This window comes from Lipophrys pholis, assembly GCF_963383615.2.
Source record: "Lipophrys pholis genome assembly, chromosome: 5".
NCBI classification, from domain to species: Eukaryota; Metazoa; Chordata; class Actinopteri; order Blenniiformes; family Blenniidae; genus Lipophrys; species Lipophrys pholis.
Window position 1 is genome coordinate 2923933 of NC_137628.1, and position 13589 is coordinate 2937521.

Sequence of the window (13589 nt, forward strand, 5' to 3'; positions counted from 1 at the left end):
CAGGTGTACCTGGACAGGTGAGCTGTCATCACAGTCACACAAGGAGAGAGAGAGAACATGCAGACTCCTCACAGAGGGTGCAGCCCGCACCGGGAGCCTCTCAGGGGGTGTCTGACCCTCCGCCTTCACTGGCTCGGAGCCTCGCTGCCGTCCAGCGGGCCGAGCAGCACGGCCTCAGCCTCCAGCAGCGTGGTGTCGGTCTGGGCTCCCAGAAAGCGGGCGGTGAGCTCCAGGTTCAGCAGCCGCAGACGGACCCTGCTGCCCCGCTGGAGCTTCTCTCCTCCGGTCGTTGGCCGCCGACAGACGCAGTGAAACTTCCCCCCGAAGTCCACGTACAGGTCGTCCTGAACCACGTGGAAGATCCGACCGACCACCACCTTGTCCTGGGCCGGGCCCATCTGGATGTACGGGGACCGGCGGAGCAGCGAGGCGAAGCTCTCCTCCTGACCGGGGCTGGCGGCCCCCGGGCCAGCCGCGGACCTCTCCGCCCCCCGCTGGAGCTCCGACTGCTGCTCGAAGGCGGCAGCGAATCCGGAGCGAGGTTTGTCCGCGGTGGAGTCCGAGCAGAAGCCGCGGGAGGAGAACCGGAGCCCGGACAGACGTCTGGGGACGACCCTGCACAAGGCCGCCATATTGTCCCACTGAACCGGAAGTAGACGGCATTTCACTTCCTGTAGGGAATGACGTCACCCTGTTATCTATCTATCTATCTATCTGGAGCAAAAACTAAGAAAGAAAGGAAAAAAGAAAATAACTTAATTACTAAACATATATTCTTATCCTCGATTCTGCCAGAAAATATATCTGACTTACAACAAGCAGAATTATTAGCACTTCAAATGAAACTAGATCAAATGTACCTGGATAAAACTAAAGGAGCATTCATACCATCAAAGTCAAAATGGTTAGAAGAGGGTGAGCAAAATTCCAGTTATTTATTTTTAATTAGAAGAACAAAGACAATCTAAAAATAGCATAAATAAACTATCTATTAATGGTGCTATTGTAAATGATCCAAAGACATATCCAAATTTTGTGAAAGTTATTACAAAAACTTATATAAATCCAATATCTCACTCTCTTACATGAGTGATTTTCTCAAAAATTTAGATAATGTTAAAACTATTAATGAATATAATAAAATAATTTCTCAAGCTATTAAAAAGCTCAAGTTAAATAAATCTCCTGGCACGGATTGGCTAAGCTCTGAATTTTACAGAATGTTTTCTCCTCATCTTGGGCCCTTTTTATTTCAAGTATATTGAGAAAGTGTTGAAAAAGAACAGCTTCCTCATACACTATTTCAAGGATTAATCACGTTAATTCCAAAACCTCAAAAAGATTCTTTCATGTTAGATAATTGGCATCCAATAACCACACTTAATAATGATTACAAAATTATAGCTCTCTGTCTCGCAACTTAATAAAAACAAAAGTACTGAATGATGCAATTGAAGAATATCAAAATGGTTTTAAAGTCTGGCTGGTATATTTTTGACAATATAAGTCTAATTCTTGACATATTAGACTATTCCGATCTTATTTCAGAAGACAGCTTCATTTTATTTTTAGATTTCTAAAAAGCCTTTGATTCAGTTGAACATGAATTTCTGATTTGAACTTTAGATCTATTTCAGTTTGGCGAGCCTTTCAAAAATTCTATTCGTACATGATATGCTTTTTAAAACAGCCCTATAAAATTAGCCCATGGAACAACTCCATCCATCCGTCCGTCCATCCATCCATCCATCCATCCATCCATCCATCCATTTCCTCCCGCTTATCTCCTGCAGTGTAAGTACTGTCACCCAGATCACATTGCACCAATTAAGAACCTTTCCTACAGGTGGTGAGCCCACAGGAAGGTGACGCCCGGCGTGGGACATGAACCCACTACCTTGAGATTTCAAGTCTCATGGAACAACTCAGACATTTAATATTTAACGTGGAATACGCCAAGGATGCCCGATTTCCGCCTAAAAACCTAAAGTCATATTTTTCAAATCACTTTTATCTTTAAACGTAATCACTTTAAAGAACTGCACCAACTCTCAAGCTGTGAAGACGAAATAGCAATGATAGCATTTATAACTAGAACGGACACTCGGTAGTGCGCATACCTTTGCAAACGCCACATTTGTTTGTGGTATTTTAGTGTGTGTTGTATAGATTCCCACCATGTCTTTCAATGTTTCATCAAAATGAAGAAATAATGAGAATAAGTCATATTTCAGATGCAAAGGAGAATATTATTGAAGCAGAAAGTGATGAAGAATCATTTCATCATGTGAGCAACATTTTGATTCGTGGGTTTAAATTGTAGTTCGAACATTTTTGCCCTCAAGAAGAAACCCTCATTGAATGAAGTGGTTAAAGTGATATTTAGGACGGGCTGCATGATTCTCAGTGAGCAGGCTCAGCTCGGTCACTACCGCAGCTCAGCGGTAGAAGCACATGTGGAAGGTGTAACTTCCAGAGGAGCTGCTGGCTTTGTACATCTTTTGGACGACGGCACCGGTATTCTGATAGGCACTGACCGCTTGGTCAGTGAGCATCCAGATGCCTTTGATGGGGTTATTCACATCCATCCTGTAGCACAGGAACAGCTGGTCTCTTCCGGTCCCCATGTTCAGATCCACGTCGACATTGATGTAATTCTGGTCTGGGTTGTCGGAGAACTTCAGATCCCCGATGGCACTCTGACTGTCAGTGGTAATGAGGTACCAGATGTGGACCCGTTCCTCCTCCACAAACTTGTTGGCGTAGTCATCCATCCTGTTGTAACCTTGCTGAAAGAGGCCACTATATTGGGACCAGGAAGAGGTGATCCCACTGATGTACACCGGGGTCCCTCTCTCCACCCACAGGCAGGCCTAGTGTCCTCCAACGGCCTGGTTCAGATCACAGGTCAGCCTCTCCTGTCCCTGTTGAATCTTCGTGGCTTCATCGTGCACACCGTTGGAGACATGTTGCCACGTCAGCATCAGTGGCACCCTTGAGGAACCACACATTGGTCGGGGATCCTCCAGCATTGAGGTTCTTGTGGATCTGGCGGTACGTTGCTTCCTGAAGGGCCTCTGTAGGAGCCAAATGTGATATATTGGATTGTGTACAAATGTTCGACCTGTGTGGGCGTGTCACTGACGTCATGCGCATATAGACTGGGGCAATGAAGGAGGAGACAGGTGTTGACCCCGGAAGGGCACACAGGTTTTTGAACGCTCTGGCGGAGTTTATCGGAATATGCTTGTGTTTTGTGCTCTGGTGAATTGAACTTGGAGGTAATATAACTTGCACTGAAATAAAGAGATTGTTTATATCTTACCGGATCGTTGGACTCAATTGTTGCACACAAAGCAAAAAGGTAAACAATAGCCGCCTAGCGCGTCAGACCCACCTACCGAGGCAACAGCTCACCAGCCCAGTATTAGGCTGGCTGGAATACTGTCAAAAACCTGCCCGATTGAAGAGCCAGAAGCAAGACCTACCTTGGGGAGACGTCGTGGAACGATCGTGGGAGCTGATGTGTGGACGAGCAGCCCGGGATGACAGATCGCACCGTAGTTAGCCGTGTGGTTGCTAACGACGGGGCTAGGGCCGGGAGCTGTTGGATCACGGAGCTGCGTAGACGATCGCTTGGATTTATGAATAAAAGGCGCCCAGCGAGAGGTATGTGTAGCGCTACACCATCGATGGCCAAAGTGTGTGCACACAAAAACCCAATGCATTGGTGATTATATCCCGCACGGTAAAATCAAAACAGAGCATTACGTCATCGCGTTGAGTCACGTGACTCGTTGACCTACTTTCGGTGCGCTCACCTGAACTGAACTTTCTGACGCTTCTCGCCATTCTGACGCCGCTCGTCCTTCTGAGGCCACTCTAACTCCTGACGCTGCTTGACCTTCAGATTGCGCTTGCCCTCCTGGGATCGCTCGGCATGCTGATGGTGCTCTGCCTTCCTCGGCCTCTCCACCTGCTGACACTTATGTGACTCGACCTTCTGACGCCGCTCGTCCTTCTGACGCTGCTCAACCTCTTGACGCTCCTTGACCTCCCGAAGCCACATGGTCCGCCAACAACGCTCGACCAGTTTTTGCCGTTCGGCCTCCCGAGGCTTTTCCACCTGCTGACGCCACTCCGCCAGCCGAGGTAGATCTGCCTCCGGATGGAGCTCGGTCTGCTGATAGTCCTCGGCCTTCCGATGTTCCTCATCCTCATGACGCTTCTCGGAATCCTGATGAACCTTGGCCTCCCAACGTTTCTCGTCCTCCTGATGCTGCCAATGTTTCTCGGCCTCCTGACACTGCTCTGCCTCCTGATGCTGCACAGAAAACCAGAAAGAGAGGCACAGATGTAGGCAAACACACACACCAACAAATAAACAAGCCCAAAAAGCAGAACTAAGCAGAAACAAGGAGCCCAATGAGGTGTGGTCAGAAAGAGAGGACAGGAATGGAGGAGAAGACAGGAGGGAACAGGTGGAAAAGCTGAGTACAATGTAGAAAAAGGTCGGAGAAAAGGCAGGTAAATACTATATATCAAGAAATTAATACAAGATGGCACAAAAAGATAGAGGAAAGACACGGTTAACATCCACAGAAAGACAAAGGGAAGAAGTCACATTGCTCTTCTTCAAAATCAAGGAAAGGTCTAGTTTGGGCTTCTTTTGTTTCATTTTTAAAAAAGTTATAATTAGCACAGCAGATTTTGGCTTCAATTTCTTTCACAAAAACATGGTACTTTACTTCATAGACACAATCCCAGTATTGGTATTTTTGGACTCTGCCACATTTCCATACTTATTGTCAGAAGTGCACCAGATGAATTAAATTTATTTTGTTCTGCTAAATCAAAGGAGCTAATTCTGGATTCTGTAGAATGAGTAGAGGTAAACCAAATGTACATATGGAACCTACTGTAAAAGATAGTGCTATAGCAGATGGCACTGTTGCAGCAGGGGTTCGGAACTACCCCATCATTTATTTAAGGGAGGATGAAATGTTCATTTAAGCATTTATATTACTGGTCTGAATTCTGCCTTGACCTAACATACTCGAAAAAAGTGGAATTTCCAGGTAATTATTCAAATTCTAAATGGCACTTACCTGTAGAGCATTGGACTGTGGAGCCTGTGGGATGGAGTACTCAGTAAGCTCTGGGACAGAGTACTCAGTAGGCTGTGGGACACAGTACTCAGTCGGCTGTGGGACACAGTACTCTGTTTGCTCTGGGACACAGTGCTCAGTAGGCTGTGGGACACAAAACTCAGTAGGCTGTGGGACACAGTACTCTGTTTGCTCTGGGACACAGTGCTCAGTAGGCTGTGGGACACAGTACTAAGTAGACTGTGGGACACCGTACTCAGTAGGCTGTGGAACACAGTACTCAATAGGCTCTTCCTCTCTATTGTAAACAAAGTCCAGCTCATAACAGCTGCGACCAGTTCGCTGATGGACAACGTTATCGCCTCCTGGCGTCTTTCCTCAACCCCGTGACGTCATCCACTTCGCTGATCGGAAAGAGCCTCGGCGCATGCGCAGTGTGACTCTGAAACCAACATGGAGGTGTCCGTGAACGCACAGAGTCTCCGCTTCTCTCAAGTCATTCTGTTTCCGGACGGTTCGGCGGTTCGACACCTTCTAGAGCGGTTCGTCCAGCACCAGGTGAGCTCTCAACACCCGAACGTCGAATGCTGCGGAGATTCGTAACAGTTTAACTCCGAGTGGAACTGTTAGCTCGCCAGCGAGCTAACAGAGGCTAACAAACACAAACAGTTTGAACCAGGTTGCTGATGTAACATTGGATTTGCTTTTAACTGTATTTGCCATATTTAATTTTATTATATGTATTTTGGTATTACTGTGTTGACTTGTATATGTTAATTGATTGGTTTGATCAGATGTTTTTGTTTTGTGTATACTTCTTGCGCTGCTCTACGTTACAAAACATTGGTTCCTACCTGAGTGTTGTGGGTGCAGCCCAATTAAGGGACGGACAGAGTGGTGAGTGAAGAGCGGCGAGCCTTGTTGTTGGACTGGAGCTGCCAATAAAGAGCCTGAACCTGTCTTGCCGTTTGGTTATCAATTCAGCACGGAAGGGAGTAAAGCTTAACCTAACTGTAACCCGCCTAACCCACTGCCTGGGAGACGTTTTCAGAGTTGCAGACTATATACAAGTCACCAGATACATTAATACCAAAAATAAATATAATGAAATGAAATATGTGGCAAATACAGTTAAACGCAAATCCAATGTTCCACTGATGTGGGCAACAATCATTGACTATATGCACACGCTCGGCTGTAAACCTTTAAGTTGTTCTGGAATCCACTTGTTTTGTGTGTGTGTGTGTGTGTGTACAGGGAGTGTGCAGTCAGGACTTCTATGTGGTGTGTGATGGCCGTCGGTCGGACTCAGACGAGCTGCTGCAGGATGGCTGTGTGTATCGCCTCGAGCCCCGCCTCCGTGGAGGAAAAGGAGGTCAGTGCTGAAGTGGATGAGTGGCCCTTTGACCTCCTCGTGGCCCGGCTGACCATCTGATGGTGTGTTTCAGGGTTCGGGTCGATGCTGCGAGCTCTGGGCGCTCAGATCGAGAAGACCACCAACCGCGAAGCGTGCAGGGACCTGAGCGGGCGAAGGCTCCGAGACGTCAACCACGAGAAGGAGTAAGGCTCAGTGCTCATCTTTGTTAGAGCCTTCATCATCGCGTCAATATCTGACACACACACTTGCTAACGTTTAATGTTCAGAACTTTAAACGATTTGAAAGGATCTTTTCACCTGACTGGTCCTTGTAGTGATGCGACTTGGGCCTTTATGTTTGCGCACCTTGTTGTAATAATTTCTTTCATGTCGCACTGGTGACTAACTCCATGGCGTGCAGGATGGCGGACTGGTTGAAGAAGCAAGCGGAGCGCGAAGCAGAGAAGGAGCAGCGGCGTGCCGAGCGTCTGCAGAGGAAACTGTCAGAGCCCAAACACATGTTCGCCGACCCGAAGTACCAGCAGCAGTGCCACGACCTGTCGGAGCGCCTCGAAGAGTCCGTGCTTAAAGGTGCCGCCGCCTGCCGCCACTGCTCCCAGCGTCATGTGACAGGCTGCTGACCTCCGCTGTGCCTCCCTCAGGTCTGCAGGCTTCCTCCAGCACGCAGGTGAAGGTCAGTGATGTAACTGCCACCAAGAGACCGAGCGGCAAGCAGAGCGAGCAGCCACCACAGAAGAAGAAGAAAATGGCAGCATGTTTCTGGTCAGTTTCTTCTTTTATTCACTTCTTTAAACTTCAGAAGAAGAATTGGAAGCAGCAACTCAGCGGTTACCATGACAACGTGATCTCGTGGAGTGGCGGCCCCTCAGGTACTTGTTTCAGACTTGTTGTCACGGTTACAGGACGGGCATGGGCGAAATGCTGACCTCTGAGGAGGAAGATGATGAGGAGGAGGAGGAGGAGGAAGAAGAGGAGTCATCCACATCCAGCTGTAAAGGTGTTGTTTCCATGACGACCCCAAGAGAGGAGCCAGAATCTAGCAGCAGGTAGACTTCAGAAGCTGAACCAGGAAATAATCTAGATTTAAAAAAAAAAATTTAATTAAAAAAAAATGTTTGTTTGAAACTCCCTGCTTGCAGCCCCTCCCCCACCGAACCCCCTGAGAGCAGCACAGACCAGACCCCCGGACCCGCACAGACCAAACCCTCAGAGGACCCGCGTCCTGGGAGTCCGAGTCAGAAGGTCCTCCAGTGAAAAGTCTTGTTTTCAGCTCATTATCATAAAATCAGGAGTCTAGTTGTTGTGATCAGACTGGTTTTAATCATATGTTACAGATAGATAATGTGTCACAGCGCCCAGCCTCGCCATCATCAGCGACATCTGTGGAGCAGCTGGAGGCTCTGGGTATGGACGCCCTGAAAGAGGCGCTCGTGTCTCATGGTTTGAAGTGTGGCGGCACACTGTCGGAGCGTGCCGCAAGGCTCTTCGCTGTCAGAGGGCTAAGTCCAGATCAGATCGACCCGGCGCTGCTCGCCAAGCCCACCAAGAGCCACGGGAAGTGAGCTCCACCCCTTCTGCTTTTGTCCAATCAGAGCACAGCACCTCGTGATTTTTTTTTTCTTCTTTTTAAATAAATGTCTGAAACAAATGTCCCGTCTCTCTCTGTGCTCATTCCACTGCAATGCATGATGGGACGTCAGAATCCGGGGTCCCAGGCAGTGACCTGTGGTATTTCCTGCTCTTCGAAACACACAATGACGTCGCCGACGCTGAACTCCACCTCGCTGTCCAGGGACAGCCCGCACTCCATCCCCGAACGCACCGTCTGCACCTCATCTTTGTGGTGCTTCAGCGCCACCAGCGACCCTAAACAACATTGAAACAACATGTAAACAATCGACCATCGGAGGAAGATTCAGGAGAAGAACACTGGGTTCTGTGACTTGTGGGGACACACACTTCATTTCTACAGACTGACTCCAAACTGAGTAAAATTTCTGAGGTGATGTTCTCAGATGAAGACTCTTGTAACGACAACTTAGATCTTTAAAGTCACTCTACCAGAAACAATCTTTAAGATTAACCTCTGCACAGAGAATATACCAATACATGAAAGCAAGACCATCAACACTCATTTTCACAAATTTCAAACCTGCAGAGTTTGTTTCCAAACAAACCAGAATTTGTAGCCATTATTTATGTTTCGCTAACTGCCGCAAAGGTTTCTGGGAAAGAAAATGGCACTTTGACTGTTTCAGCCCAAATAAAATCCAGATTTCTGAGTCTTCAAGCCACGAGAATAGACTCAAATGTTGTGAAAGTGATGGTTCATCAGTTTTCCAGTTGCTCATCTTGATCAAGTGCACAAACGGGATCTTCCGGAGTCTCCGTGACCTCAGAGATGTCAACCAACCTGGGATGTTCCGCGAAATTTAGTGTTTGCATGAGCGTAATGACGGATTTCCTTCACAAAGGTACCGACAACGTACGAGAGACTAACACCAACAACTAAAACTGGTTCCTACAAGTAACTTAAACTGAGCATCCTAATGTTGAGTCACCGCGCACACGCACGCATGCACGCACACACACACACACACACACAGTCCAGGTGACACTCACCCTCCCACAGCACCTCCTGGCCGCGCGTCAGCTTGAAGCGGGACTTCCGGTCCAGCTGACCTTTGTGGACGCGGCAGCCGGCGACGGGAACCTTCTTCTTACCCACGGACACGTCGAAGACGGCGAGCACGCCCGCCTCACCCACCACGTTGTGGCGGACGATCGGCGGCAGCTTGGCGTTGATGTCGTCCTTCAGCTGGTCAATCAGTTTGTAGATGACGTTGTGGAGGTGCAGTGGGACGCCGTGCCGCGCCGCCAGCTGCTGGATCACCCCGCTCGCCTTCACGTTGAAGCCGTAGATGGATCCTGAGAGTTTGAGAACACGGCACGGGTCAGGAGGAGGGACACTGGTTGCGACCAGTCACCTCTGACCTGCTAGCGGCGTCTAACCTCCGAAGGTGGCGGCCATGTTGACGTCGTTCTCGGAGATGTCTCCGACGCCAAAGTGGACGAGCTGCAGGTCACACTGCTGCTGCGCGTCGTAACTGTCCAGGATGTTGATGAGTGTCTCCACGGAGCCGTCCACGTCCCCTGAGGGTCAAAGGTCACGCAGACTGATCACTTTTCTAATTTTTATGAGAAACAGAGAAGAAACTCTTGGAAACTTGTTATGTAGTGTTTCCACTGCTAGTGAGAAAATAGTTTTTGACTTCAAACGACATATAATTATGAAAGAAACTTTAAAATGTTTATGATGCATATTGAATTTTCCGAATGAAGGCATTTATTCTGGGAAAAAGAAGGAGTTATTAAACAATGTGACATCACAAGGTGTGATCAGGGTGTTTGTGTTCCTGATGTTATCAAGGTGCCATTTTCACGTTTTGGGGTTGTTGCCAGGGTGTAGTTTGTTTTCTCGGGGTTCTGGCTGAACGCGGTACCTTTGATGACGAGCGGCAGGTTGGTCTCGTCGCTCTGCTGCTTCTCGCTGGGCCGGCAGGAGAACTGCGTCTTGTTGGCGCGGTAAAGCGCCGCCTTCCTCTTCCTCCAGCTCAGGTGGGTGAGCTCCGCCCGCTCGCGGCGGTACTCATCCAGGTGGTGCTGCTGCTTCACCTGGATGGCGCTCTGGTCCTCCTGCAGCTTCTGCTGGTCCTCCTGCTCCTGCCTCCAGGACACGACCTCTCGAGCTCGCTGCTGCAGGAGCAACACAAAGACTTTTATTTTGGAAGGATCGGGCAGCCATCACAATCACACAACTATAAACAAAGGTTTCTTACCTCTGATTCCACTTCAATGATGGTCTCCCCGGCGGCCGGCAGCTCCTTCCAGCCCACCACCTGCACGGCGGCGCTTGGCCCCACCTCCTTCACCTCCTTCCCGTTTTCATCGAACAGGAAACGAACTTTGGCCCAAACCTTCCCCGCCACAAGCACGCAGCCACGCTTCAGCGCCCCCCGCTGGACGATGGCAGTGGTCACAGGGCTGAGGAGACAGTGACGTCACTCGGGGATCGGCGAGGGGCGTCTCCGGCGGTCTGCCGCCATGTTGACTCACCCTTTGCCTTTGTCCGTCCGGCTCTCGATGACGAGTCCCTCCATCGGGCCGCTCGGCTCCGCCTTCAGCTCCAAAACCTCCGCCAACGCAATGGTGGCCTCCGCCAGAGCGAGCAGATTATCGCCCTGACAACCGCAGTGACGTCATCAGACAACGGTGATGTCATCAGACAGTGATGTCATCAGTTTTGAATGAGAGAACCTTCACTGACCTTCAGCGCCGAGACGTGGATGGCCTGGATGTCGCCTCCCAACTCCTCACAGACGATGTCGTGAGCCAGCAGCTCCTGCTTGACCCTCTGAGGGTCGGCCTGAGGTTTATCGCACTTGTTCACCGCCACGATTATCGGCACTGGAATACAGTACGGACACACGATTCAATTATATTTCATTTATAAAGCGCCAAATAAAACAATCATCTCGAGGTGGAAGCAAGCAGCTGGCGATGGAAACAATTAGATTGATGTATTTAAAAAAAAACTCCTCCGTGTCCCAAAGACAAGTACATAAGCAACATCATATTGTTTCCCTTTGATTTTCACGTTAGGACAAATGTTCAAACTATTTTATGACTGCATGTTTTTTTAGTATAGAAAAGATATTTTGATCTTAGATAAATATATAAAATACAATATAAATCACTATAACTTAAATAAAATTTATATACTACATCATTGAAACAGGATATCAGTTGAGTCGCTCAAGTAGGTTGCCTGCAATGATGTTTCAGATCCAGCAGGTGTCAGTATCGAGTGACACAGTATCGATACAGTTTGGGTGACGTGCCACGACGTTCCACGAGGCCTCATCGACACGTCACCAGTAGAAACATGAGAAACGGAACAGAAACTTTCCACCATGTTTGCAGTCGGAGGCTGAAGCTGTTTGGGTTTCGTACCTGCGGCTCTCTTGGCGTGCTGGATGGACTCCACCGTCTGGTTCATGACGCCGTCGTCGGCCGCCACCACCAGGATGACGATGTCGGTGGAATTGGCTCCGCGGGCTCTCATGGAGGAGAAGGCAGCGTGGCCGGGCGTGTCCAGGAAGGTGATCTTCTCGCCGGTGGGAAGCTGGACTGGTAGAGGAAGAAAACTGAGTGAAGCTACAGAAACATCTGGACGAGGCTTCGGCAAACATTTTTACAGAAGTATTATTTTCGGATTATAACAGTAATATCGGAGCAGGTCACCGTGATCTTACAATACTTATGACTTTACGACGAATCTCACCCAGGAAGGCTCCGATGTGCTGCGTGATGCCGCCGGCCTCCGTCGCTACGATCTGGCTCTTCCTCAGGCTGTCCAGCAGCGTGGTCTTGCCGTGGTCCACGTGGCCCATGATGGTGACCACTGGAGGTCGGCTCACCAGGAGCGCTGGGTCCGCCGGCGGTCTGGCAGGGTCACAGGTCAAAGGTCAGAGAGGCCTTCTCGGATTCTGACCGGCTCGTCACTGTGCTGTGATTGGTTGGTTTCTAGTCTCGTCTCATTGGATGGGAGATGATACACCCCTGGTGTCCGGAGCCGTGATTGGTGTTCGGTCTGTGACCTCATCGGCCTGTGACCTCAGCGTGACCTCACCTGCGCTGGACGTCCCTGTTAGGTTTCTCTCGGATCTCGCTCAGTTTGGCCCACGTGAACTTCATCCCCGACCGAGTGACGACCTCTTTGATCCACTTCTCCTCCAGAACGCTGTGCGGCTCCAGAGCGTCCACGTCGATGGTGGTGTTCAGCAGAGCCTCCAACACGTGATCTGACACACACACACACACACACACACACACACACACACACACACACACACACACACACACACACACACACACACACACACACACACACACACACACACACACACACACACACACACACACACACACACACACACACACACAAAACGTCAAAAAAAAGAAAAGAAAAGTTTGTCACATCACAGACTGGCTTCTCACCAAAATCTTTGTTCATGGCGTCCGCAAGCGCCGCCACCGTCATCCTCTGCCTGATCTCCACTTCCTGTTTGACTATTTTTTGTTTCCCCGTCTTGGCGTGATCCTTCTTGTGACCTTTGACCTGCAGAAACACCTCCAGTCTGAATACACTTGTTTGTTCTGGGAGGAAAAACACTTCCTGCTTCTAAATTCTCTCTCACCTTTTTGGACGAGTAGGGTCGCACCTGCCGACAGGTGAGCCGGGGGGCGGGGCTCCGGGCCACAGAGAAGAGCGACGGGGTCAGGACAAGTCTCCACGCCCCCTGCATTACTGATGACATCACGTTCATACCTGCAGGTGAAGCCACCTACTTCCGGTCAGCTCTGAGGTCAAAATGATACGTTGAGACAACGCGGTCTCTGTAAACAGGATCAGAACCGGATCTCCGGGACTGTGGCCGGATTTACGGAGGACACAAACTGCCCATGACGCCCGTACTGACAGCACCTCTGCAGAGTCCATGAAAAACACGAGAAATGAGCGGGTGAACGTGGAACGGAGCGCGCGCTCATCACGGACAAGCTTTTCTACCTGAAGTCACACGTTCCTGTTTCCCGGGAGAAACTCCTCAGACATCCATCGCGTCAGCACCTTGTCGATCATCAGTAGGTTCGCCGAGCACAGGGAGCCGCCATGACAGCAGCCACACGACCCGTAGAGAGTACGCACAGCGCCCCCTGCCTGAGCGGAGGGGAAGCTCCTCCGCCTAGCAGCACTTATTACACAACTTAATCCTGTGTGTTTTAGGAGCTGCTGATCAATAAATCAGTATAGCTCCACATGTGAATAAATATATTCAGTAAAAAAGTCATGTCTGATTATAATATATTATATTCCTTTATCTGTAACACAATAGGGAAACTTAAACACCCAGTCTACAGTAAATATATACAAAATACCAATAATGCATTTTATTTGGAATTTGAATAGCACTTTACATTCATAAAGTGCTAAAAGCAACAATATAAAATAAAAGCGACGTTATAAAACACTTAAAAACATC

The 13589-nt window shown here is 49.1% G+C and overlaps 3 protein-coding genes across 10 annotated transcripts; 1 reads left to right on the plus strand and 2 right to left on the minus strand.

Moving 5' to 3' along the window:
- Positions 1-116: 116 nt before the first annotated feature.
- Positions 117-637, minus strand: mrps28 (mitochondrial ribosomal protein S28). The gene has a single exon (XM_080462833.1). It carries the CDS (start codon positions 630-632, stop codon positions 126-128), a length of 507 nt encoding a protein of 168 aa, XP_080318959.1. The 5' UTR covers positions 633-637; the 3' UTR covers positions 117-125.
- Positions 638-5541: 4904 nt separating this feature from the next.
- Positions 5542-8127, plus strand: sde2 (SDE2 telomere maintenance homolog (S. pombe)). The gene is made up of 8 exons (XM_080462832.1): positions 5542-5666; positions 6366-6483; positions 6557-6668; positions 6887-7056; positions 7128-7248; positions 7389-7532; positions 7626-7728; positions 7821-8127. The coding sequence occupies exons 1-8, from the start codon at positions 5562-5564 to the stop codon at positions 8046-8048; spliced, it is 1101 nt and encodes a 366-aa protein (XP_080318958.1). The 5' UTR covers positions 5542-5561; the 3' UTR covers positions 8049-8127.
- Positions 7789-13249, minus strand: mtif2 (mitochondrial translational initiation factor 2). 8 transcript variants are annotated; one of them, XM_080462814.1, is made up of 13 exons: positions 13118-13249; positions 12747-12877; positions 12547-12667; positions 12179-12350; positions 11831-11991; positions 11500-11676; positions 10814-10953; positions 10603-10727; positions 10326-10530; positions 9990-10242; positions 9499-9639; positions 9109-9414; positions 7789-8352 (listed from the first exon to the last, which is right to left on the minus strand). In XM_080462814.1, the coding sequence occupies exons 2-13, from the start codon at positions 12873-12875 to the stop codon at positions 8183-8185; spliced, it is 2100 nt and encodes a 699-aa protein (XP_080318940.1). In that variant the 5' UTR covers positions 12876-12877; positions 13118-13249; the 3' UTR covers positions 7789-8182. The 8 variants fall into 8 exon arrangements, with proteins under 8 accessions (XP_080318940.1, XP_080318942.1, XP_080318941.1 ...); XM_080462816.1 differs by having other exon boundaries at positions 12747-12893; XM_080462815.1 differs by having other exon boundaries at positions 12747-12909; positions 13118-13242.
- Between the last annotated feature and the right edge of the window lie 340 nt (positions 13250-13589).

Excerpts from the sequence above, each read along its gene's own strand:
- mrps28 (XM_080462833.1), bottom strand. The coding sequence starts at position 632 with ATGGCGGCCTTGTGCAGGGTCGTCCCCAGACGTCTGTCCGGGCTCCGG.
- sde2 (XM_080462832.1), top strand. The coding sequence starts at position 5,562 with ATGGAGGTGTCCGTGAACGCACAGAGTCTCCGCTTCTCTCAAGTCATT. Across the intron at positions 6,484-6,556 it reads CCTCCGTGGAGGAAAAGGAG|GGTTCGGGTCGATGCTGCGA; the intron begins GTCAGTGCTGAA and ends GGTGTGTTTCAG. Across the intron at positions 7,533-7,625 it reads GAGCCAGAATCTAGCAGCAG|CCCCTCCCCCACCGAACCCC; the intron begins GTAGACTTCAGA and ends CCCTGCTTGCAG.
- mtif2 (XM_080462814.1), bottom strand. The coding sequence starts at position 12,875 with ATGAACGTGATGTCATCAGTAATGCAGGGGGCGTGGAGACTTGTCCTG. Across the intron at positions 12,668-12,746 it reads GACCCTACTCGTCCAAAAAG|GTCAAAGGTCACAAGAAGGA; the intron begins GTGAGAGAGAAT and ends GTGTTTCTGCAG. Across the intron at positions 8,353-9,108 it reads CCAGGAGGTGCTGTGGGAGG|GGTCGCTGGTGGCGCTGAAG; the intron begins GTGAGTGTCACC and ends AATGTTGTTTAG.